The following is a 27310-nucleotide window of genomic DNA, read 5'->3' on the forward strand; positions in this document are numbered from 1 at the left end:
GATGCTGCTGGCATTCCAATATTACTGGGACCTAATGCCCATATCTTGGTTCCAGGTTAATCATTGGAATTTGGCATATGCAGTGGTGTAATGAAACTTGGAAACAGTGATCATGGTGGTGTAAGGGTCCCAGCTTTAATACCATGCCTTGTACCCTGCTTCAACAAGATGGAAGGTCCCAGACCAGCCCAAGTGGGATCAGTTGGTGGGTGGTTTCTTCTGCTAGGGGTCAACTGTGTTCCAGTAGGTCTCCTTCCCTTTGGTCCCTGGACAGGATCAAGGCTAATTGGAAATGAGAATATGGTGCTCTAAATGAAATTGGCATCCCATTCGTGTACATAGAACCTTCTAGTTCTTGAGTGGACATCCCATTGTAGGGCTCCATAGTGTATGGGATATTTAGGGCATAAGAAATTTTATTTTATTCTTATAAATAATTTAAATCCATCTTCGTTCGGAACTCTCAGCACTTTGGAAGTAGTCTAACATATCCACAAAGATCAAATAATTGCAAAATTGGTAGCCATTTTGATATCGAAATGGCTACCATATGCTATTATTATCCTTGAATATAGAAAAACAGGAAATTTCAAGGTCAATAAATTTTTAAGGAACTGTGATCAGTCACTGAGGCTTCTTAACAGAACAGTGGTGCTTCTTGATAGCTTTTCTGTAGAGCTTTTCAGGATACCAATTTGTATTTAAAAATATTCATTTGTTGCTCAGTTGTTAATTTTTGTAAATTTTAAGGTCACAGTAATTCTATTGAATCAACCATTTGGATTTATACTTCATGAGATAAAAGAACTACAGCAGTGCCACCTGCTTGTTCAATGGTGATTAGCAAATTGTCATAAATTATGCAAAATTGTTTATTAATTTCCATTTTTACAATAGATAACAGTTGGAGGGTTATTTGAATCTGGGAGCAGGGAAATAGTGAATATCAAAGACATAAGCTAAAGTTCTTGATTTAGTGTATACATAGGCAGACCTGCGATATCACTTCACCATTGAATAAGAGCTACCACATCTATATGGCTGCGACAGGTGACAGATTGGCAGTTTAAATGTTTGCCTTCAATATAAAATGAAGCCTCGAAAGTAATAAGCCTGGACGTGATACACCTGATCTTATTGATGATATCTGCGATGGCCACAAACCTGATGACGACATATGTTAAACTAGCCACACTCAATATTATGGCACTGTCGGGAAAACTTGGAGTGTGTGGACATATTAAAGGACAGAAAAATAAACATACTTGGATTGAGTGAATTAAGTGGAAAGGAAATCAGTATAGAGAGTTATGAGGAGGCTATTACCTATGTTGGTCTGGGGTGATGTAGCGAGGAAGGGTGTAGCCATCATTATAGATCACAGGATTAAGAAAAGGCTATACTGGAGGTGAATAATATCACTGACAGACTCATGTCCATTAAACTGCAAATGGATGACAGTAAAACATTGAAGATAGTATAATGCTATGCACCGCAAACCGGTTGCGAAGATATGGAGAAGCTGGAGTTTGAGAACCAGCCCGAAGAGAACATTACAGATGGAGATATAGTCATGGGTGATCTGAATGTAAAAATCAGAGTGGAGAGACAAGGACTAGAATACGTTATTAGTCCTCGTGGTTGGGAACCTAGGAATGATGATGATGGAATGATGTAGTGCAGGCATGGAAATACATCAAGACAAGTAAGTCTGCTGGTATAGATAAGATAAATGGAGAGATGCTGAAGGCTACAGGCAAGGCAGGGATAATGGGGACATACAGACTGTTCCACAAGATCTGGGATGAGAGACAAGTGCCGAAGGACTGAAAAGAAGGTTTGATCATCCTGTTGTTCAAGAAGGGGAACAGGAAGAAGTGTTCAAATTATAGAGGCAACGCATGTGATTAAGCTGTAAAAGAGAGTGGAAGATAAGAGGAATAATTGAAAATAGGATGGCCGAGGAACAGTATGGCTTTAGGCCTGGCAGACTGATGGTGGATCTCATTTTCTTCATCAGGCAACTGATGGAAAAATTTAATGAACACAATAAAGAATTAGGGATGGCATTTTTGGACATAAAGCATTTGATGCCTTAAAGAGAGAGAAAGTGTGGGAGGTTTTGAGAAACTTGGGGATAGGGGAACATCTGTGGAGAGGATTGAGAATATGTACACCAATGCAGTGAGCAAAGTAAAAACAGCGATGGGATTGACGAGGAGCTTCGAAATAACATCAGGTTTGAGGCAAAGAGGCATCCTGTCACCACTACTGTCCATAGCTGTAATGAATGATGCGCAATGTAGAGTGGTAGAAAAACTTGGACCAAATGAAGGTCATGCCCTTTGCAGATGACCTCTGCAAATGGGGATAGACCAGGGAAAAAGAGGCGCCTCCATAGCCAGGTGGGAAGGAGCAGCAGCAGTGCATAGCACACGCTTCTTGATTAGACCGGGATTCGAGCCCATCTCCACCAAATACGGAAAGGTCAGGGAATGACCACTGCATATCCCGGAGCAATATGGCCTTAGTTGCTAATGCTTCTAAAAACCAAATAACAACAACAAGACCAGGGAACAAGTGCAATGCCAAGTTATGTGAGCTAGTATGGCCAATAAATTTGGACTGAAGTTCAGTCAAGAGAAGAGTGAAGTAATGGTTCTAAAGAGAAGTGGCAAGGCTGACGGATACCTTACAATGGTAGAGCTCAAAATGGTTAACTCGAAGTATCCAGGAAGCACCATTACAAAGACTGGAGTGATAGACGAAGAAATAAATAGAAGGATACAAGTGGGTGGGAATTTCTATAGGCAGACAAGAGATCTGATCTGGAACAGGAACATACCACTGAATTGTAAGAAGGCTATATATCAAATCTATTCTTTACCAATTGTGACATATGCATCTGAAACTTGGACTATGAGATAAAAGGATGAAAGCAGAATGCAGGGGGCAAAAATGATCTGTGAGGAGCATATTATGAAAGACAAGATACGACAAAATCAGGAATGATCTGTTTAGGGAGAGAATTGAGGTTGAAAAACTTCAGAATAGGATTGAAAGATCCCGTTTGAAATGGTTTGGACATGTCAAAAGGATGAACAAGAGGTATTTGCCAAGAAGAATGTTTGATTTACAATTAAGAGACAAAAACTCAAGGGAGGAGACCAAGAATGAGGTGGCAGGAAATGATAAAGACCGATGTCATTAAGAGGGGAGGAAACTGGAGTGAAATGAACAACGGGGAGAAGTACACTGACAGGGCATAGTGGCGAGGCTTCATACGTCGACCTGTAGAATAGCAGAACGATGATAGATGATGATGAAAATCTTTGAAATTATAATTTTTGATTTAATTTTTTATAGTTGTATACTACAATTGAATTTTTGAAATTTTATCTTGAATTTGTACTTTGTTTTTCTTATTAATAAAATTAATTATATGTACCAGTATGTATAAATATTACAATAAATAATATAAAACTGTTTATTGTAATTTAGACAGACATTTTATTTGGCCCTCCATTTAAAAAGGTTGCCCACCCCTGGCCTAGATGATCCCATAAAAGCTCCCATATTGGGTTTAAGTCAGGTGGTTGGGGCGGCCACACCATAATTTGCAATACTCCCTCATTTTGTTTAGTTAGTATTAGTAGAGACATGTGATGTAAGAAAGCAGTCTTATATAGCATCGGTCAAAAAAAAAAAAAAAAAAAAAAACAACTTCCCATTTCACTTATCCATTCACTCCAAATGTTTGTCTAGTTCTGCTTGAACTTAAAGTTCCTGACCTCCATTCATCTATTCTTCAATTGTCTTTCCTCAATTTGAATTTATGCCCTCTCAGGTGAGTACTCTGAGCAAGAGAAAGAATCCCATTAGCATTGAGCTTGCTCAATCCACTCAAGGCCTTGCACACCTCAGTTAGATCACTCTGCAGGTGCCTAGTCTCCAGAAGCTGCAATTTGCAGAACTTAGGCCTTTCTTGGTAACACCAATCCTTTGTTCCACTCACCAATCTCGTTGCCCTACTCTTTACTCATTCCAGCAGCTCTACTTCTTTCTTAAAGTGTGGGAGCTTCCAGACCTGTATACAGTACTTAAGGTGTGGCCTGACCATTGCCCTACGCAAGGGGACCATCACCCCCTTATCCCTGCTAGCAAAATTCCTGTATATCATTGGCAAGACACCATGAGCTGCTCTTGCAGCCTATTTACACTGCTCAGGAAACTTCATATCTGACTGCACAGTTACCCCCAGGTCCTTTTCATTCTCCACTACCCTGAGTTTAGTACCACCCAGCCGATACATTAATCTGGGGTTACTGCTACCCATTGCTTTTTTGCTAAAAAAAAAAAAAAATAGGTGCCAATACTCCTTTTTTTGCTATCAGGAAAAATTGAAAATTAAAAGGATATGAAAAGTACCCTAAAAGTTTTTTTTCCCCCCTGATATTGTTACTTTCGTAGTAATGTTTTTGGAATAAGAACAACAAATTTAGTATATTAACACAGTTTATTAAGCATAAATTTATTATTCAAGTATATTAAAAAAAAATAAGTAAAATATGAGTAAAATAAGTAAATAAATCGGTCAATTACTGAGTGCCGGGCACTCAGGATGAAGGGTCCCTAGTTACGAATGATCGTTAATATAGTATCTCAAATAGAGAGCTTTATGGTAACTGAAAAAAAAGTTTCTAGTACTCCGGCTTGACCTAAAACTGAGGAACTAACGAAAACATTGTCTATTTGAGTCTTTGCAGTTGTTGTGAATGACAAGGGTGGGAGAAGCAACTCCAACTTCTTCCTGGGGAAGCGATTAAAGTCTCGGGGGAGAAGCATTTGGCAGGCTCCTCCCCACCACCGCCTCAACGCTGGCTCTCTGACTACCTCCTTGCCAGGACAACTCCAGCTTTAAAAACTGTTAAAAAATGCTTCTCGTCACAAAATTTATAAATGATCTTTATAACTAACTATTTAGCAACCTTTTTATCACCAAAAGGAGAGTTGCTTAGTACAAAGAAGCACGCTATTAAAGTGCAATAAAAAATTGTTTTTTTAATTTTAACACAAAAAGTAAATGATAGATTTCAATCGGAATAGTTTCCCTTGATAAAAATCAAATAACGCATAGCTAATGAGATTTTTAAATTTTTAGCTCCATTAGCAATGGAAAAAGAGGGGGAGGGGATACGAAAATTACTCACATTTTCCTGTTTGGCGCCGTCATTTTTAATTTTAAAAATATTTTAAAATTATATTTTAAACCTACTTGTTGAGCTCTTTCCGACAGTGTATAATAAGCCATAGGTTGTCGACGACATTTTGTCCCCCCCCCCCCCCAGACAAATTTTTGTCAACAACGTTCAACATGGCTTTATGTTGGCCCACGTGATGTACAAATCCATGAAAAATTTCAATTAAATAGGTTGAGTGGTTTCAGAGATTCAATGCTGTGACAGATGGACTGAAAGAAAACCGAGTGACATTATAAGGGTTCTTCGTTAGACTACAGCCCCTAAAAATAATAAGTAAAAATAAATAACATAAGTAAAAATAATTTCATAATAAAGTTTTTATTGTTCTCATCCGACATCCTATGCCGACTTCTTTTCTTCCTCTTTGTGTGTCTCTTGCTTAATGCATTTCCGGAGCAGTCACGAATAGCCATATTTTGCTGGATCGAAGCGGGTCAGCGGTGGGCCTACAATTTTAAGAAACAGTAGTGAAGAAACTGTTTTTGACATCAACGAAGCTCTAGTTGGGCTGATAATCAGATTCATTTGTGAAAATCCTCGTTCACATTCACTCGATGAAATTGGTATCCTAGCTGAGAGCATCCATCAAATGCTTCAATTCTTCCAAAACCATCTTTTCAATTAGGTATCCACGAATTGTATCTCTTTCATTTAACTGTAACCTAACTGACAATTTTCTAACTTCATTTTTACCAAATGCCACCATTTCACGTTTAGAAGCTTTTAATACCTTCATTGTCCTTGTTTTCTTTCTCTCATCATCGGTATTGTCATTAATTTTTAAATTTGAATATTTTTCTTTTCTTTTTTTTCTTTTTTTTTCTGAAACTGTCCAAAATGTCGGTGTCATTCGGATATTCAAATACTGTGAACATGTAAATAAACAGATATAGGGAAAATTTACGGAAAAATTTGGATAACGCGCTTTCGCAAAACAACAAATGATTATTTGTCGGGGTAAAAGAAAATCACTCCCTCCTAATTCTTGAACGGACGCTTAAAGTAGTGTCCAACCTATGGCCAGACAGGAAAGTGAACTAAAACAGCATTTTAAATTTTGTTAATTATCAAAAAAATGTTCTCATTGAATGTTTTGTTCAGTAAATGTAATTGTGTATTGTACTTAATAAAATTTTCGAATATTTTCAATTTTACTTTTACATGCAACAAGATATGGAAAAAGGAATACACTAAAGAAATCTAACTTCGAATTTTTTTTGAGTATGGCCCCTGTACAGGAAAAGATTAGACACCCTGCAATAGAAGGTGGACAAGTTCCCATTGGGAATACTCCTTGATCTGCTCACTACAGACCAGCGCGACTTCTCCGTATGTGGGACAGATGGTCGGATAGGTTTTACCAGGTACCACTAAGTTGTACAATGGTAATCCCTTTAGCCCTTTTAATTACCTAAATTGCCTCAAGGCCAGAAATGCGAACAGTGCGTACCGAGTATATGGCAAAATGGCAGAAGGTTATCAAATTGTAGCAGGATACTTAATGATTTTGTAATAACTGAGAGCAAAGTGGAGGAGAAATTGTTGAAGTTAAACATAAGAAAAGCACTTGGGGGTGGATGGAATCTATCCAGTTATATTAAAGGAGGCGGCAAAGCAACTAAGCAAACCCTTAGCCATAATTATGAGAGCATCCTTGGACTCAGGGGAGGTTCCCACCGACTGGAGATGTGCAAATGTATCCCCAATTCACAAAGTGGGGTTCGAAGGGTGACATGAGTAATTACAGACCAGTTAGTTTAACTTCCGTTCCGGGTAAAATAATGGAATCACTGGTTAAAGATGAATTGCAGGACCATCTAGACAAGACTGCAGCAATTATTCAGACACAGCATGAGTTTAAGGGAAAGTCTTGTCTGACAAATTTGATAGGATATTATGTGGTTACAAAGGAACTGGATGCAAAAAATAGTTTTGATATCATATATTTGGATTTCAGGACAGCTTTTGACACTGTTGCGCGCATAGAAGACTATTGTACAAATTGTTGCAGAATGGTATTAAGGATAAGTTGCTACAATGGATAAAAGGATGGTTAAGTGCGAGAAGACAGAGGGTGGTAATCAATGGGTGCTGCTCTTCTTGGACTAATGTTATTAGTGGAGTCCCACAGGGTTTGGCGTTGGGTCCACTGTTGTTTTGTATATTTATCAATGATATTGATAAAGGTGTATCACATGCCACTACTACTACTATATTCTCTCCTAATCTGTTCGCTATATGAAAATTTTCTCGCTTAACGGAAAGTATTTTAAATGTAACTTCCGAGGGGAATTCAAAATAATTCGCTATAAAAGGATTTCGCTAAATAGAGGTCCGACTGAGTAATTTAGAATTATAAAAATGGTTATACAGTTTTATATAGAAAATATCTTAACAATAGACAGTGAAAAATGTGAATTTAGTTAAATAATTTTAAACTTTTTTGAATAGCAAATTTAAAGAATATTACAAATTTCAAAGTGCATACCATCCAGATATCACACGTCACTGTTAATAAAGGTGCCTGTACCGTTGTGTACCATCCCAAAAAAAGTACTGCTGCTACCCATATGCAGTACTTTACATTTGTCAATGTTAAACTTCAGTTGCCACCTCTCAGCCCATCTTGGACTAATTCAATGGAAATGTTCGGTGAAACACAAGTAGTTGCTCTTGACATCTCAAAGGCTTTCGATCGTGACAATATTACAACTCCAGAAAAACAGAAACAACCAAATCATGATGGAACTACCACCATGCTTGACTGAAGGCATTATACAGTCAGTCCTCGTATAGCACAATAGTTGTGTTCCTAGAAACCCTCGTGCAATGCAAAATCGTGCAACATAAACAACAGACCCTATGGGAAAAATAGAGTTAGGTACCGATCACCCAAGATTGAACACCCATTTGTAACCAAAACATTACCAAACACAATAAATTATCGTAATAAAATACATAAGTATTTTATTACGTGATAAAATGTTGCTAATGCTTTTGCTTCTATTCTAAGCAAAGTTGTTTTTGTTTGATTTTCTTTGATTTTTGTTTGATCTAATGGATTTTAATTACACTTTGAGTTGTTCCTGTTATGAAAGTTGTTTTTATGCATCTTTCTAATTCTTGGCGTTTCCTCATTTAGGCCTGTAGCACGTGCAATATCCCATGGTCTTTCATTTCGCTTAAAGCGTTTCACAATTTCATATTTTTTCTCTATCGACAGAGGCGGACTAGCCATAAGCCTTACTGGGGAAACCCCGGTGGGCCGGAGGCTGGTGTGATTTTGGCCATAAACCATTGTACTATTAACACCTCACATTTTACTAAATCACATTTCTGGGGGTTACTACCATAAAACAATAAAAACAATTTCCAGTTGCGTTTCTGCTAGTGGAATCTGTTATAAACTGGTAGTAAACTCGATCTAATTGCATTTGTGATACTACCAATAGCGGGAATTGTGTGAGTTTTTACCTTATTATGGTGAAATGTGTTTCCCCTTCACTGATATAAAAAAACATAAATACATTTTCTGAATCTTCTCTTCATTCCTATCGTGTTGCGTTCATTTGGGGTGATTCCACATTTGACTGCCATTTCTTGTAAACACAAAGCCGAATCGTGCATAAGCGAATTCGGTTCGTGTTATATTCGATATTGTTCCCCTATTTATAAATCATGTATGATCGAAATTGTGTAGTGTAAACACGCGTTATATGAGGACTGACTGTACAATGTGGCACCATTTTATTTTCATTTGATTGGCTTACATAAATTCTATGCATATGCTTGGATCCAAAAATTTCAATTTGGGTTCATCCATTCACAGGATGATTTTCCACTCTTCAGTATGTGGGATCTGCTGCTGTCTTTCCAAATAATACCATATCAGAGCAGATACCCCTTGACTGCAGCATTTACACTGCAGAGCTGCATAAGAAAACACTGTTACCAATGATGTATTATATATGCCGATTCAGTGAGTGCACTACAGGCTTTATCAGCGATGTCACACACTAATCATCCAACCCTGTCCCGAATTCAGCAAATAATATACAGCCTCTATGTAAGTGGATTCGATATCCGCTTCTGCTGGATCCCCAGTCACATCGGGATTAGAGGAAATGATTTGGCTGATATTGCAGCCAAATCGGCAGCCCTGATGGATAATCTCGATCTGTTAGTCCCCTATACAGACTACAGGCAAGTGATCCGTAATAATTTACAATCTCAGTGGCAATATTCGTGGCATCGACTGATTACTACAAACAAACTCTGTCGAATTAAGCCTGTGATCCATCCTTGGCGGTCCAGCTTTCGCAGGGATCGCAAAGAGGAAGTTGTTCTTGCTCGGCTCCACATAGGACACTGTCATATTACACACTCTTTTTTTGCTGAGGGCTGATGACCCTCCTATGTGCGAGCAGTGCGACACCATTTTATCCGTTGAACATATTTTATGTGACTGTACCAGTTTTAGAAATGCTCGTTTTACCGCTTTTAACCATCTGACTGAGCCGTATATGCTCAGTCAGATTTTATCCGACAATGACCACGTGTCTGCTATTTTTAGTTTCCTAAAATCAGTAAACCTTTTTACTCATATTTAAAAAAAAATCTTATTATTTTAAGATTTACTATTGTTACTTGTTTACTGATCTTTGTCTTTTACAGTTTATACTTGTTTTTATACCCTGACTTAGTGACCTAATTCATTAGGTCACTGAATGTTTTACAAATTTTTTTGACAAGGTTTTGGTGCATTATAGCCTAAGTTGCTGATGCGCCAATAAAACTCAACCAACCACTCTTCAGTTGTCCAATATTGATGGCTCTTATCCTATGCCAACTCTTTCTTTCGATTTTCCAGTTTTAATAAGGATTTTTGCACCGCTACATGATCTTAAAGTCCTCCTTTCTTAAGATGAAGTTTTACATTGGATGTAGACATGGAAGTTTCACTGTTCCTGTTGAACTCAACTCAGATTTGCAGTAAGTTATTGATTGTGTTTAGAAATCAGTGTTATGGTCTTATCTTGTGCTTCCATTGTTACACCCAGTCGTCCTGATTTTGGATGTCCTTTAAACTGCCAGTTTCCTCGAATCATCGAATGGTGATTTGTACTCCTTTAAATGAAACACCTACATTTTTGCCAATACTACTCATGGAATAACTTTCTTTATACAGAGTTATAATAGCATTTCTTTTGTTTTTTGAGCACTCAGTTCTTTATTTCTTGCCATGTTTATCACAAAACATACACAACTTACAACACTCTTTCTTTCTTTCTTTATGTTACTGTTCTTACTGCTGAATTTATATTATTGCAGAACACTCTAGAATCATCTAAAATTTTCTGTAATATTGAAACAATACTCCCACTCTAGAATATTCCAGAAATTTCTTAAATATTATTTCAGTTTTTTTAAGCCTTTAATTAAGCAATGTCAGTCCTTCTGTGTGTGGTCCAAAGAGAGGAATTTGCTCTTGCCTGGGTCTGCATAGGTCACTGTCATCTGACGCACTCCTTTTTGCAGAGGCTTTTATGTTTTACTTTTAATAATTTGAATCAACTGTTTATGCTCAGCTATATTTTAGGTGACTTTAGTAGATAGTATGACAGATGTTTTTAACTTTCTACCGTCCATTAATTTACACACAAAGATTTAAATTTATACTTTTATGTTTTGCAGCTGTACTTAATATGAAATGTACTGCAGCTGTATCTTAATATAAAATGTTGTCAGTGAAATTTAATTTTAAGGTCAGAGTTTGAATTTTAAAAAATTTTATTTTTTCCAGTAAAAAATTACAAAATCTCCTGCTTTCTAGAAGTCAAAGGTTGCCAGTTGTGCATCTTGTTGAAACAAAGTGGTCTTGAAGGAATTCCAGTTAGCATTCTAATTAACTGCATTATCCAGGAAGACTGGTTCAGTGATTGCATTAATGAAATTGTTCCATGCCATGCATTTATAGGATGCAGAGGCTTCTCCATGACGGCATGAGAGATTTTCACTCTCCCACATTCTCTCTGTTGGTATAGTTTCTAAGGTTGGAAGAACACTGAAATATTGATGAAACGAATCACAAAAAGCAAATAATCTTTCTTTGTATTTTCCAGCAATGCTTAAAGGATATACCTGCTTTAAACTCAGTTGCAGCAGTTGTTTCCCTTATTTCCTTCAGCTACAAAGAATCACTTCCTGTATATGTGTAGTATTTTGAGTTGTGTTCATGGACTTCTTTCTTTCAGAAATGTGTTTCTTTTATAGATCATTTATCCAATCAAACTTCTCTTTAAACCCACACTGCACTCTAACAAAGCTGTCAGTTTCATAAAAAGTTGTGCTTCTCAGATGTGTACTGCAGAAACCTCCGATATCTGTCATGTTTAATGACACAAAACTGATGGGTGCCAGTCTAACATATGTTGTTTTTTTTTTGTTGTTTTTTTGTTTTTAGGAGCATTAGCAACTAAGGCCATATTGCTCCGGAATATGCGGTGGTCATTCCCTGACCTTTCCGCATCCTCCGTATTTGGTGGTGACGGGTTCGAACCCCGGTCTAATCAAGAAGCATGTGCTACGCACTGTTGCTCCTTCCCACCTGGCTACGGAGGCGCCTAGTCTAACATATCAAAATATAGGTATTTAATACTATTATTAATGAGTAGGTAATTTAAAAAAAAAAAAAAGAAACTATTAGCTGCTTAATACTATCTGTTGCTTACAATCCAAAGTAATATCAAGTAGAATCTACTACACTTGAATATTTTTGGGCTCACCACCTGCTGTGAGCTACACTTATTGTGCTGCTATTGCTATGAGGTACAGATGTATCTGTATGCATATGAGGCTGAGTCACAACTTTATGGTGCTTTAGCTTATTAGAAGGGTCCCCCCCAACATTCTTATTATCCACATGAAACACTAGATGTATCCATTTGCAACAAAATTGTGGTTAAACTTCAAAGGAAGGTGTCTCTGGTTCCTTAATTTATTTCAACATGTTATACACTACAAGATTTGAATTCCATATTTTACTATGATAATTTCATTATCAACTTCATTTGCATCTGCTTTTAACTGAAGTTATCAATAATGTAAATAATAATATTTTAAATTAGATTCTGGTCAACTTCCTACAGAAATACTGGAAGAAAGAATTGAAATTCATCTAGAAAGAACTCCTAAAGGACTTGGCTTGAGTATAGCTGGAGGTAAAGGTTCAACACCCTACAGAGGAGATGATGAGGTAGAGTAAACTATGAATGTGTAGTATTAATAAATAATACACTGGTGTACAGTTTATTTTACAACTTTCCATTTTGCAGTGCTAGACATTTTCTTTGGAAAGTTTTAAACTTTCCATCATATAAAATATTGTGAAAATGATGTTGAATGTTTTTATTTTGTTTATTTTTTTAAGAAAAATTTTAGAATCAATTCCATCCTTTCCATCATATAAAATTTTGTGAAAATGATGTCGAGTGTATTTATATATTATTTTTTTATTTATATATATTTTTTAAAGAAAATTTTAGAACCACTTAGTATGTAGTCTCACCCTGTACGTTGTCATATCAGTCTATAGCTTCGTTATTTTTATTATGCTTGCATGATGTACGTATTCATTTCAATGCGCCACTTCATGTGTTGGCGTTTTCTTCCTTCTTGGGTGGTCACCTGCGCAGGAAGCACTTCCAGTTGGTGGGGCTGGGTGGTCGTGCCCTTCTCTTCTGGTAGCCATACACGGGACAACGCCACTTGCTCCACTGTATTCCTCGCCCGGCTGTCTCTGACTTTTCGAGCCAACTCCTCCGCCTAAGGTCAGAGCATGAGTGACTATCCTGCGTCACACTCGATGCAGTATGATTAATATTTCTCTGCGACATCATCCATCTATATGGAGGTGAACCTATTTAGCTTCGGCTTATGTCCAGTGGTAGTTTTAGGGAGTGACACCAGACGGCGCTGCAATCCGCCTTAGCTGCCACTCCGACCTTGGGGTAACATATAATACTGTAGCAACTTTCACAATGTATATTTTATTTATTATTATTATCAATTAATTTATTATTAATTGCAGAAGAATTTCATAACTTGCTGCATTCACCAAAAGAAGTGAACGAAGACTTAGAAGCTACACAAAAGCAGGCGAACACCCTTAAGATGGAAGACGTACTGAGAAAGCTATCCAGTAAAATCCATTTGCTGGATTTACTAATAGAGATAGGACCAATAAAGAAGCAAATGGAAGACCTGAAGACAGAAGTAGAAGATATCAAGAAATCGATTTCATTTGTCTCAGATTCCTTTGACAGAATAAAAAAAAGCATAAGCAAACTACAGGACTCCAACACAGCAATCGGCAGAAGAATTCTGGAGCTGGAAGCTTCATTCAAGCAAAATGAGGAAAATTCCAACTTGCTTAACTTAAGGTTAGACTCGATAGAGCAGCAGTTGTTAGCGAATAACGTAGAAATAGTAGGATTGACTGGATTAGCAGGCCAAGATCTAGAGCTTGTTATACAGCAGCTAGGACTTGTATTGAAACTACAGCACAACAAAGAAATAGAACACTATTACATACCAAACAATAAGAAAACAAACGGCAAGCCAACACTAATTGTGAAGTTTTCAAACCATGTGGCAAAGGAAAAATGGATGAGAAAGGCAAAGGAGATCCGACTAACAGCAAAAGATATATATAAGAACAATAGCAATATCCCAATCTACATAAATGACCACTTAACAGCCCACCTCAAGCAATTGTTTTGGGAAACAAAACAATTAATAAGAACTCACAGTTACAAATTTTTATGATTAAAATATGGCAAAATTTATGTGAAGAAGAATGAATCTTCAAGAGCCATTAGAATTCAGAGTTCAAAGGATTTGCAGTTTATAAAATACTCTTTTATTGTGAATAATTGAAATTTCCAGAAATCTAGATTTAAGGTAAAATTAAGACATCAGGAATGCTTTTTGAGGAATCACAGATTTTCAATTCACCTTTACATTTTATAAATAATCAAAATATTCAAGCTTTTATAATTGATAAAAAACAGTTCTTTATGGTAGCTCTAAATATCAGGTCACTAAGAAAAGATTGGTTTAACTTCTTGCAATATATAAATGCAATAAAAGAATATATCTTATGTATAGTTTTAACAGAAGTTAACATAAAAAGTGATGAAATTTCCAATTATAACAAACAAGATTATGATAAGGTCTGTATATTGAGAGAGTTGAGAAGGGGTGGAGGAATAATAATATACTATAGAACATGCTTTAGGGCAATACAGGTTTACCACTTAACTCAGTCTTGTGAAAACTGCACAAATCACATTCATGATTTGTGCTTTTTACAGGCCGCCATCAGATTCAATAAACAGCTTCCTAATAGAATTAGAAAACATTATTTTGCAATGGGATGACATACAAACAGATAAGACCATACTAGTAGGAGATTTTAATATTAATTTACTAACCGATGGAACTGATAATGTGATACCCAGATACTCAGCAATCTTAAACAATTATGGATTTGAACGTACCTTATTTGGAATAACTAGCCAACAAAGGATGGAGGGTAATAGAACAGTCAGCTCTTGTTTGGACCACCTAATTACAAATATCAAGTTGAAGTACACTAATTCCTACATACTATTAAATCAACTTTCAGATCACAGAACATGTATACTAATAGTAGATATGTATTCAAAACAATATCCATATGAAGATATAAAATTAACAAATGCTACGAAGAAAAATTATTTATCAACAGGTAAACTGAAACAGAACATAGAAAACATGTTAATACAAAATCAAGTGTCTTACACAACAAATGTAAATGTTTTTTCAAATAAGATAATAAAAAATATAAACAATTCAAGGTTTAATACCGAGAGAAAAGTTAATCACACAGCCAACAACAAAAACACTGGGAGTAGCAGGATTAAACTTAGGAAATCTTGGATGACTAAAGAAAAAAAGAACTAATGGTACAAAAGGATAAATATTTCAGGCAGTATAGAAATTGTCCATCAAAGAAAGAACATTATCACAATTATAAAACACTCAGAAATAAAGTGACAGATATGATAAAAAAGCAAAAATACACTTATTACAATCATCTTTTCATGGATAAGCAGATAACACAAAAGGATAAATGGAGCATTATAAATAACATGTTAAGTACAAGGAAGAAAACGTCAAGGGGAAACCAAATTAAAACACTAGAAGAACAGATTTCTGGTGCAAACAAACAATATGAGGCTGCAAATAGGTTTGCCAAAGCTGTATTAGATCTCAACAGATATTTAATACATTATTGCCAAGATTCCTTTACTCAACAAGATAGGCTTTCTCAGATAATGAACTCTTGTGTAGTCTTAGCTCCACATTATACTGAGATTCTTAAAATTATAGAACAATTAAAGAACAAGAAATCTTATGAACTGGACTGTATTACAGTAACTGAGGTAAAGAGAAACAAAGAACAGTTCTCAGTTCTCTTGGTAGAGCTAATAGCACGGATGTTAGAGTCGGGAAGCTATCCTACAAATTTACTCTCATTTAAGATAATTCCTATATATAAAAAGGGACCACCTGATGACTTTTGCAATTACAGACCAATAACAATACAGTCAGTTTTAAATAAGATAATAGAAAATTATATATTTTCCCATATAAACAAATATTTACATCAATATGGACTGTTAAACAACTCTCTATTCTCATATCAGAAGGGGAAGAGCACACAGACATTATTAGAGAACTTAGTAGACTCTCTAAACTTGCATTTAAACAACAGTAACTTCATATTGATTTTATTTATAGATTTGACCAAAGCATATGACCTAATTGATATCCCAATATTGCAACAGAAATTACTGAAATATGGTATAAGGGGAAGACTCAATCAACTCCTAGCAAATTATTTAACCAAGAGAAAAATAACAGTAGAAGTAGAAAATACAAAGGGAAAATCTTATAAAGAGAGGAGTACCTCAGGGCACACATGCTGGGCCAATCATGTTCAACATCTATATAAATGACATATTCGAAGTAATTAAGAACTCCTCTATAAAAATTTATGCAGATGATATAATCTTATATCCAATAGGAAAGAACCTAACAAAAATGGAGAATGATTTACAACAGGATGCAATACATTTACAAACTTGGTTGCACGATAATAAATTAGCACTCAGCTTTGAAAAAACAAAATTTTTGGTAATAAGACCTCCTCATCAAACCTTGAACATTCAACGCTCTATCAAATTGCACAAACATGATTGCCTACATGATCAGAATTTCAAGAATTGCAAATGTCCAACTGTGGAAGAAGTTTCAAATCATTGTTACCTTGGCTTATGGATTGACTACAGTCTAAGTTGGGCAATGCATATAACAAACTGGTACAAAAAAATGAGATTTTATGTGTACTTTTTCTACTACATTAAGAATAAGACAATATTTAAAATAATTAAATGCACAAGGCATAATACATTAAGAGTTTAATATCTATATAATATCAGTGTGTAGATACACCATAGACAACTCTTAAAAAACTACAAAGTAGTTGTTGTGGGCATCATTTGCTCTTTCTCATATTGTGCTCTGCCTTCACGACGAGTTGCCATGATATTGCACTACCTCAAATAAGTAATGCTTCACTAATAGAGAAGACTATTGTTACTTATTCTCAGTAAGTACCACAACCCAGACATGTTTCAAGGCTATTGGCCAATCATCAGTGGGTGGGCATGATGGAGTCGCATTTGCTTCCACCCAAGGTGGGGCTCAAGCCGGATCCATCAGGCTAGTAGTCCAGTGTCATAACCACTGGACCATCGCGACCCGATGATAATAAAAGTTGTCCATGAGAACTTGTCAGGTTACCTGTCATTGCCTTTGCAACTATTTGCCTTTTTGCTTGAAGAGTGGAATAGTACTGAACAAGCACTGATGCTGTGCTTGTTTATAGTTTCAGGTTACTTGTTTTCTTCAGCCGCTAGTTCAGTAAATATATATGGCTTAATCTAGTATTTTTGAAAGATTTATTATTGTTCTTGCATAGTAAAGATAAGGCCATGAAACCCAGTATCCCCTCAAGTTGGACGCTACTCAGCAGTGGTCTCCCCAGAAAAGTTTGGCAGCCATGTGGGGAAGTGTAATACTTCACAATATTATAAAATTTTCTATTATTTAAAAATGTGACATGCAATCCAGAGCAAACATTAATTGCATAATTCAACGTTATATGCTCCTGTCTCATTGATCTCGATCGAATTAATATTGATCGGGATCAGCAAGCAGTACCATATGGTACTGCGATAATCGCTTAAATTTTAACCAAGTGGTCAGTTAAATTCGCCTGGTGGTGCACCCATTTGATAGGTCCTGGAGACAACACTGCGCAGCAGAAAGCAACGCATAGTTTAAAATTTTGTGTGTTGTGAAACATGTTGTTGAATTTGAAATAAACATGAAAACTGAACTAACCAGTAGTATTGAATGTATGTAATGTTTTGTATTTATTTATTATTTTTTAATAATAGTTATGTACATAATAAGCTGAAATATGCTCGTGCACATGTTTTATATTTCGTCCATTAATGGTGTTTTAAACTGAAAAATGGAAGAGCAAAAGAGAAAGTATGATGTTCTGTTTTATAGGCAAAACATTTTTTTTTTTTTTTTTTATTATTTCCAACAGAATTTTTTTTTTTTAAATAAAAGGTGCAAGAACAGAACATGTTTTAAAATTTTTAATTTTTTTATATTAAGTTTAAAAATATCTACAATAAGTATTTCAGTCCATTATGAAAAGATTGAAATATTGGTTTTGCTGAAGCAGAATTCAAAAAAAACACAAAACATTTTATAGACACTAAAAAGAAATCTCCTTTCACTCCGAGAGAGGGGAGGAATAAAAATGTTTTTATTAACCAAGTTTCCCCAATTCACAAAGGGGAATCGAAAGGTGACATGAGTAATTAGAGACCCGTTAGTTTAACTTCTGTTCCGGGGAAAATGGAGTCACTGGTTAAAGAAGCACTGCAGGATCACCTACACAAGACTGCCATTACAGTTCAGATACAGCTTGGGTTTGTTAAGGAGAAGTCTTGTCTGACTAATTTTATTGGATATTATAATGTGGTCACAAAGGAACTGGCTGCAAAAAATAATTTTGATATTATATACTTGTATATTGGGAAAGCTTTTGATACTGTGGCATATTGAAGACTACTGTACAAATTGGTGCAGTATGGCATTAAGGGAAAGTTACTACAATGAATAAAAGGATGGTTGAGTGGGGAGAAGACAGAGTTGGTTATTGATGAACACTGCTCTTAGTGGATTAATGTTATTAATGGAGTTTCCCAGGCCGTGTTGGGCCCACTGTTGTTTTGTATGTATATCAGTGATATTGATGAAACTATATCAGGCTTAATGTAAAAGTTTGCAGTTTTTACAAAGGTTGGCAGGGTTGTTAATGACAGTAATGGCAGTGCGCTACTGCAACAGGAAATTTGGGCAGATGGGCTGAGAAGTGGCAACTGAAGTTTAACATTGACAAATGCAAAATACTGTGTATGAGTAGCAGTAACCTGAGAGTAACATACCAACTGTGCAATACTGCAGTCAGGGTAGTGGAGAATGAAAAAGACCTGGGGTAATTGTACAGTCAAATATGAAGTTTTCTCAGCAGTGCAGGCAGACTGCTCACGGTTTCTTGTCAGTGATATATAGGAATTTTGCTAGCAGGGATAAGGAGGTGATTATCCCCTTGTATAAGGCAACGGTCAGGCCACACCTTGAGTGCTGGATACAGCTCTGGGGGCCTCATTTTAGGAAAGATGTTGAGCTACTAAAATGAGTACAGCCACTCCCCAACTTGCGTAAGGGTTAAATTCCATGGAACTCTATGTAATTCGGAATTTTGTTAGTCGGAATTTCCCTAAATGCTTATGCAGCACTTGCAGATTTGATTGAAGCAAAAGAGAAATGTTCAACGAACATGTAAATAGAATTATTTATTCTTTTTTTTTTTACCTCATGTGCAGGAAAAATTACAAAAGTGTACAAAATTACAAAAATTTCAAAATTATTAGTTTATACAAAGGTTGTATAAACTGCAGGATGCAAAGAAAAACAGCAAGGATTTCTTTACTTATATAAACTCTAAAAGGAAGGGGATGAATCTGATTGATCCACTTGATATTGATGGTTCGACTGTTGATCCTGCTCAGAGAGCAAACAAACTGAATGCGTATTTTGCATCTACATTCACATATGAGGAGTTATTAAGGTTTGAAAATGCCACAGGGTTATCAAATTGTAATAGGGTGCTTAATGATTTTGTAATAACTGAGAATAAAGTGGGGGAGAAATTGTGAAGTTAAACATAAGAAAGGTACCTGGGGTAGTAGTAGTGGTATGTGATGCAAGAAAGCAAGTGTATTAGCTTATGCAGCATCAGCCAAAAAAAAAAAACTGGATGGGATCTATCCAGTTATATTAAAGGAGGCGGCAAAGGAAGTAAGCAAACCCTTAGCCATAATTATGAGAGCATCCTTGGACTCAGGAGAGATCCCCATGGACTGGAGATATGCAAATGTGTCCCCAATTCACAAAGAGGGATCGAAGGGTGACATGGGTAATTACAGACCAGTTAGTTTAACTTCTGTTCCGGGTAAAATAATGGAGTCACTGGTTAAAGATGCATTGCAGGATCATCTAGATAAGACTGCAGCAATAATTCAGACACAGCATGGGTTTGTTAAGGGAAAGTCTTGTCTGACAAATTTGATTGGTTATTATGATGTGGTTACAAAGGAACTGGATGCAAAAAATAATTTTGATATCATATACTTGGATTTCAGGAAAGCTTTTGACACTTTTGCGCATGGAATGCTACTGTACAAATTGGAGCAAAATGGTATTAAGGGTAAGTTGCTACAATGGATAAAAGGATGGTTGAGTGGGAGAAGACAGAGGGTGGTAATCAATGGGTGCTGCTCTTCATGGACTAATGTTATTAGTGGAATCCCACAGGGTTCGGTGTTGGGTCCACTGTTGTTTTGTAAATTTATCAATGATATTGATTGAAGGTATATCAGGCTTAGTATCGAAGTTTGCAGATGATACAAAGGTTGGCAGGGTTGTTAATGATAGTAATGGCAGTGTGTTACTGCAACAGCATCTAGAAAATTTGGGCAGATGGGCTGAGAAGTGGCAACTGAAAAGTTTAACCTTGAAAAATGCACAAAGTACTGCATAGAAGTAACCCTTGAGAAACATACCAACTGTGTGTTACTACATTTAAGGAGGTAGAAAATGAAAAAGACCTGGGAGTAATTGTGCAGTCGGATATGAAGTTTTCTGAGCAATTCAGACAGGCTGCCAGGGCAGGTCATGGTTTGTTGTCAATGATATACAGGAATTTTGTTAGCAGGGAAAAGGAGGTGATTGTCCCTCTGTATAACGCAATGGTCAGGCCACGCCTTGAGTACTGTGTGCAGGTCTGGGGGACTCATTTTAGGAAGGCTGTATATTTGCTTGAGCAGAGAAGGGCAACACGATTAGTGAGGGGGAATGAAGGGATCCTCTTACCAGGAGAGGCTTAAGTTCTGCAAATTGTAGCAGCTGGAGACTAGGCATCTGTGCGGTGATCTGATTGAGGTTTATTAGGTCTTGAATGGGTTGAGCCCGCTGAATTCTGATGGGATTCTTCCACCTGTTCAGATTACTGACCTAAGGGGGCATAAATTGAAGAGGAAGGACAGATGTAGCATAGAAGAATAGATGTACAGAAAATTGCCTTTAGCCAGCGGGCGGTTAATTGCTGGAACAAACTTCCATCTGTCATTGTGGAAGTTGATAGGTTAAATAAATTTAAGGAGGAACTGGACAAATATTTAGAGGGGATTGTTTTTTTTTTTTTTTTTTTTTTGGCTGATGCTGCATAAGCTCATATGCTTACTTTTACTTTTTTGCATCACATACCACCACCACTACTCAGGGGCACTTGCTTTTGAATCTGACTTTCCATCCATATTATTAATAGCTTTTCCATCTTCAATATAGCACCCGGACTCTGTTTTGTGGTCATCGTTGATCTTACATGCATTGATCCTTTAACATGGTCTTTTATATGCACACTGTCCCTTAAAATAGTATTCACTGTTGAAGCAGTGAGACCTAATTCCATGCAATAGATGACAAACTTCATGCTTCTTAATTAATCATCTTCATTTCTAAATCAATTTTTCTTTGTTTCCTAGCACTATCAACACTTGCCCTTTTTGTTGGTTACTTTCCCTTCACCATTGTAATAAGTAAATAGGAATGAAGAGAAGATTTATTTATGTTTTTTGTATGATTGTAGATTTCTGTCAAGGGAACTCATTTCACCATAATACCGTAACGTAAAAACCCACAGAATTCCAGCATCAGTATTATTGCAAATGCAATAGGATTGAGTTTGCTGCCTGCTTATAATAGATTGTGATTTTATTATCTATTATAATTTATAATAGATAACAAAAAGCCCGATAAACCAGAAAGTGCAAATTGTTTTAGAAAAAATATCACGAAGGCATTCAAAATTGATTCTTATAACGGAACGTATGATAACGATGAAAGTGTAGTGCAATTTTGATTATAAAAATGACCTAGATTTTTTTAAGTTTGCACCGGTCAGCAAAAACTTACATAAAGTCAAATTTCCATAAGTTGAGTATTACATAAGCCGGGGAGTGGCTGTAGAGAGAAGGGCAACAAGATTAGTGAATAGAACAAAGGATTGGTGTTACGAAGATAAGCCTAAATTCTGCCATTTGCAGCATCTGGAGACTAGGCACCTGCAAAATGATCTGATTTAGGTATATAAAGCCTTGAATGGTTTGTGCAAGCTCAATGCTGATGGGATTCTTCCTCTTGCTCAGATTCCACACCTGAGGGGCATAAATTCAAATTGAAGAAAGACGGTTGTACAATAGATATGCGATATGTGGAAATTTACCTTTAGCCAGTGGACGATTGATTGCTGGAACAAGCTTCCATCTGTCATTGTGGAAGTTGACAGCTTAAATAGATTGAAGGCTGAATTAGACACACTTTTGGAGTGAATGGATTGGTGAAAGAGGAAGGGCATTTTTTTTTTAGCTGATGCTAAATAAGCTTGCTTTCTTGCATCATATGCCTCCACTAATGCTAAAGTAATTAATGGAATTTTAATGTATATAGGCAGTAACCATTGTCCATATTATTAACTTAATCTTAAATAAAAACTTAATTTTATTTTAGGGTATTTTTATATCACGCATAACAGAAGGTGGTCCAGCAGAAAAGGCAGGCCTTAGAGTTGGTGACAAACTTGTTACAGTAAGTTGAATGATTTTTGTTCTTTTTTATAAAATGCTAGAAATAACCACTTAACTTGTAGCACACTTTTGTTTCTTATGGATCTATATTTATAAAAAACAAGATTGGATAATGTGAAATTTTCAGTATATTCAATATTCACATTACGCTATTCTACCATTTCTCCAAAAAAAATAAAATTTCCACACCTGTATTGATGGTCTAATATAAGGTGTGACTCAAAAGATTGTGGATGTAGGTTGTAAATAAGAAACAAGAATACTTGGACAGTTTATTGTGGGTCCCCTTCAAAGTGTAGTCCCTTTAGGGACTACACTTTGGAGGGGACCATTCTTCCATACATACGCAATTCTAATGAATGCGTATGTATTGAAGTTTTCTTTTCTTTTTTTTATTATTGTTATGCTATCATCAGTATTTTTAATAAATATTGAAAACAGTAAGGGACCTAGCACTGAACTCGGAAGGTCTCCACTAATAACTTTAGTCCAAGAGTACTGCCCACCTTCTGGCTTGTACTCCTCAACCATCCCTTCATCCATAGCAGAAATTTTTTGTGGAACAGTGTAAAAAGCTGTACTGAAATTTAAGTATATGATGTCTGAAATATATTTAATAACAATTCCTTTTTTACTGTGTTATAGGAAGAGCTAATGAAATTGGTCCGACAAGTATCAACAAGTTTGTGAACAGCCCGCCCAGAACCATTAATACATTCATATCTGATGCCTCCGTATCCAGGTGGGCAGGAGCAGCAGTGTGTAGTACACGCTTCTTGATTAGACCGGGGTTCGAGCCCATGACCACCAGATATGAAGGGTGCGGAAAGGTCAGGGAATGACTACCGCATATCCCCGGAGCAATATGGTCTTAGTTGCTAATGCTCCTAAAAAAAACCAAATAACAATAATAACATTCATATCTAGTAGGCGAATGTACTTCATCTCTTTCTTTCTAGTGTTCACATGTGTAGAGAATTCTATTATACTTTTCTTTGAATTGTTAGCCAAAGGCTTCTTGTAATCTGCTTTAGCTTGCCTAACCCTCCTAATAACTTGATAGACTAGTTTGGATATACTGAGGTTTCTGTGTCCTCTGATAGTTTATAATCATCCCATGCAATATTATTCTCTATGACTGGTCTGAACAGTTAATCTGACATTTATGTGTAAACCTTGAATATTATTTCTTAACCCTTTAGTTTTGGAGGCTGCATCTGTGAGGTGTATCTTGAGCCCAAATTAATTGGTGGTTGAAGATATAACTTAATTTTCTGTACTTCCTTAATATAGACAAAAAAATTTCCCAGAAAAAAGTCATAGCATAATTGTCCCCTGAAGTACATTTCCCCTTTCCAGTTTGTGTTACTTTTAAACTTGTAGTAATACTAGCATGAGAAACAGACTGGTACTGGAATTATTTTGTTTTGTTTTTTCCTAGTTCAAGTTATTAATAGAATTTCTCCCAAATTGTGTTTAGTCTCATGGTTTTAATAGTCTTAAATAATGTAGTAGTGGTAGTAATGGAGGCATGTGATGCAAGAAAGCAAGCGTATGAGCTTATTAGCATCAGCAAAAAAGAAAAAAAACAAAAATAAAAAAAAAAAAAAACAATTTCACACATCCATTTCCTCTAAAGGTTTGTCCAGTTCCTCCTTGAATTTATTTGTTATCAACTTCCACAACGACAGATGGAAGTTTGTTTCAGCAATTAACCACCCGCTGGTAATGGTAAATTTCAGCACATCTTACCTCAATCAGATCACCTCACAGGTGCGTAGTCACCAGCCGCTGCAATTTGCAGAATTTAAGCCTTTCTTGGTAAGAGAACCCCTTTTCGTTCCCTTCGCCAATCTTGTTACCCTTCTCTGTACATGCTCAAGCAACTCAAAATCCTTCCTAAAATGAGGCCTCAAGACCTGTATGCAGTAATCAAGGCTTGGCCTGACCATTGCCTTATACAAAGGGATAATCACCTCCTTTTCCCTACTAACAAAATTCCTGTATATATCATTGACAATACCCCACGACCAGCTCTAGCAGCCTGTCTGCATTGCACAGAAAACTTCATATCTGACTGCACAATTACTCCCAGATCTTTTTCATTTTCTACCACCCTAAGTGTAGTACCACACAGTTGGTACATTTCTCTGAGGGTACTTCTACCCATATGCAGTACTTTGTATTTGTCAAGGTTACTCTTCAGTTGACACTTCTTAGCCAATCTGCCCAAATTTTCTAGATCCTGTTGCAGTAGCACACTGCCATTACTGTCATTAACAACCCTGTGAACATTTTGTATCATCTGCAAGCTTCGACATTAAGCCTGATATACCTTTACCAATATCATTGATAAATATACAAAACAATAGTGGACCCAACACGGAACCCTGGGGAGACTCCACTAATAATATTAATCAATGAAGAGCAGTATCCATTGATTACCACTCTGTCTTCTCCCACGCAACCATCCTTTTTTCCATTGTAGCAACTTACCCTTAATACCGTACTGCTCCAGTTTTTACAATAGTCTTCCATGCACAACAGTGCCAAAAGCTTACTTGGAATCCAAGTATATATCAAAATTGTTTTGTGCATCCAGTTTCTTTGTAACCACAACACAGTATCCAATAAAATTTGTCAAAGAAGACTTTCCCTTAACAAACCATGCTGTGTCTGAGTTATTACTGCAGTCTTGTCTAGATGATCTTGCAATGCATCTTTATCCAGTGACTTCATTATTTTACCCGTAACAGAAGTTAAACTAATTGGTCTGTAATTACTCGGGTCAACCTTAGATCCTCCTTTGTGAATTGGGGATACATTTACACATCTCCAGTCCATGGGGATTTCTCCCGAGTCCAAGGATGCTCTCATAATTATGGCTAAGATTTTGCTTACTTTCTTTGCTGCCTCCTTTAATTAAACTGGATAGATCCCCCTCCACCCCAGGTGCCTTTCTTATGTTAAACTTCCACAATTTCTTCTCCACTTTGCTCTCAATTATTACAGAATCGTTAAGCACCCTGTTACAGTTTAATAAACTTCTGGCATTTTCCTCCCTTAATAGTTCCTCATGTGTGAATGTAGATGCAAAGTACTCATTCAAATTATTAGCTATCTGAGCAGGATCATCAACAGTCGAACCATCAATATCAAGTGGACCAATCTGATAAATCCCTTTCTTCTAGAATTTATATAAGTAAAGAAGTCCTTGCTGTTTTTCTTAGCATCCTTTGCCAAAGATTTCTTGTAATCTGTCTTCGCCTGCCTAACCTTTTGACTTGATTACAGACTAGCTTATATCTGACATAGGCTTATGTGTTACCTGATAATTTTTATGCATCCTGCATTTTTCTTCCCTGCCATGCTCATTAGTTCATCTGACATCCATTTAGGCATAAACTTTGAACAATATTTCTTAATCGGTATTCCTTGAATGCTTCCCACTTGGAATTTGTTGTTGATAACATCATCAGTTTGTCCCACTGTATAGAAGTTAAAAACTGTCTGAGACCACTGTAGTCTCAGACACCTTTACCCCTGATGGTAATTATATCTTTAAGTAAATCCCACATCAGTACACTGTGATCACTGCCACCTAGTGGTTCCTTTATCTGCAAATTCTTAATGCACGAATAATCACTGCTGATTATTCGTGCATCAAGAGTATTACTCTCTCTCTCTCTCTCTCTCTCTCTCTCTCTCTCTCTCTCTCTCTCTCTCTAACGTGTTGCTGTAGAAAACAACCATCCAGTAAATACACAAAAGTTTTCTAGTGTTCAAGTTACCAATCTACAAGTTCAAGTCAATATCTGGAAAGTTAAAATCCCCCATTATAACACAATCTGATTTACTGGCCCAATCTACTTCTCTGTGCAATTTTCCGTTGTACTCATTAAATCATTTGGTTTATAACACACTCCTACTCTCAATTTTGCTTTACCATTGCTTACGTCACACAGGATTGATCCAACATTGCACTGTTCATGTTTGTCAACTGGATGCATTTCCTTTGATTTTATGTGTTTCTTAATTAACTAAACTCCCGCCTTCCTATCCTTTCTGTGTACATTGTACTCCCCAAATTCCAATTCTGCACTGCTTATATCTGATTGACACCATGTCTTTCATATCCCAACAATATCTGCCTTTGATGTCGATCAGCATTTCAAATTCATCAGATTCATCCTAACACAGCCCATGTATTTAGTTGTTTCATGATAACTCCCAGCACCCTGCCCTTCAGGCCGCTGCTCAATCTAATAGAAGCAGTGCAAGAATCACTTTCACCTCTGTCTGCGGCTACTCTTAACCTTTTAGTCTGTGGATTACCCCCCCCCCCCCAAGCTAGCAGTTTTTAACATGCACAGACCACATGAGAAAATTTCTAGCTCGTGACCCTTGCACAAGCCCTCCATGGCCGAATTGATTGACAAGGCTCTCATCATATACTCCCTCCTATTGTGTCTGGGCAGAATTGCAGACACTGTCAAATTAGCCCTAAATCGCGACTTTTTTTCCAGCATTGACCTGTACTTGTTAAGTAAATCTGCAGTTCTCCTACGCTTAATGTCATTAGTGCCAACATGTACAACATCATCAACTTTTTCCCCTGGCAGACATACCATGGTCCTATTCCACTTATCC

General features: G+C 36.5%; 1 protein-coding gene across 7 annotated transcripts in view; it reads left to right on the top strand.

The window, feature by feature from the left end:
• The window catches only part of scrib (scribble planar cell polarity protein), a 1177936-nt gene that overhangs the window by 431871 nt on the left and 718755 nt on the right, over positions 1-27310 (top strand). For all 7 annotated transcript variants that reach the window (XM_090386364.1, XM_090386369.1, XM_090386366.1 and 4 more), the window contains exons 17-18: positions 12389-12516; positions 22584-22661. In XM_090386364.1, the coding sequence (XP_090242490.1) occupies positions 12389-12516; positions 22584-22661 (206 nt within the window). The remainder of the gene's footprint in view (positions 1-12388; positions 12517-22583; positions 22662-27310) is intronic.

Source organism: Mastigoproctus giganteus, chromosome 12, assembly GCF_048544385.1.
Source record: "Mastigoproctus giganteus isolate SK-2022 chromosome 12, ASM4854438v1, whole genome shotgun sequence".
Lineage (NCBI taxonomy): Eukaryota > Metazoa > Arthropoda > Arachnida > Uropygi > Thelyphonidae > Mastigoproctus > Mastigoproctus giganteus.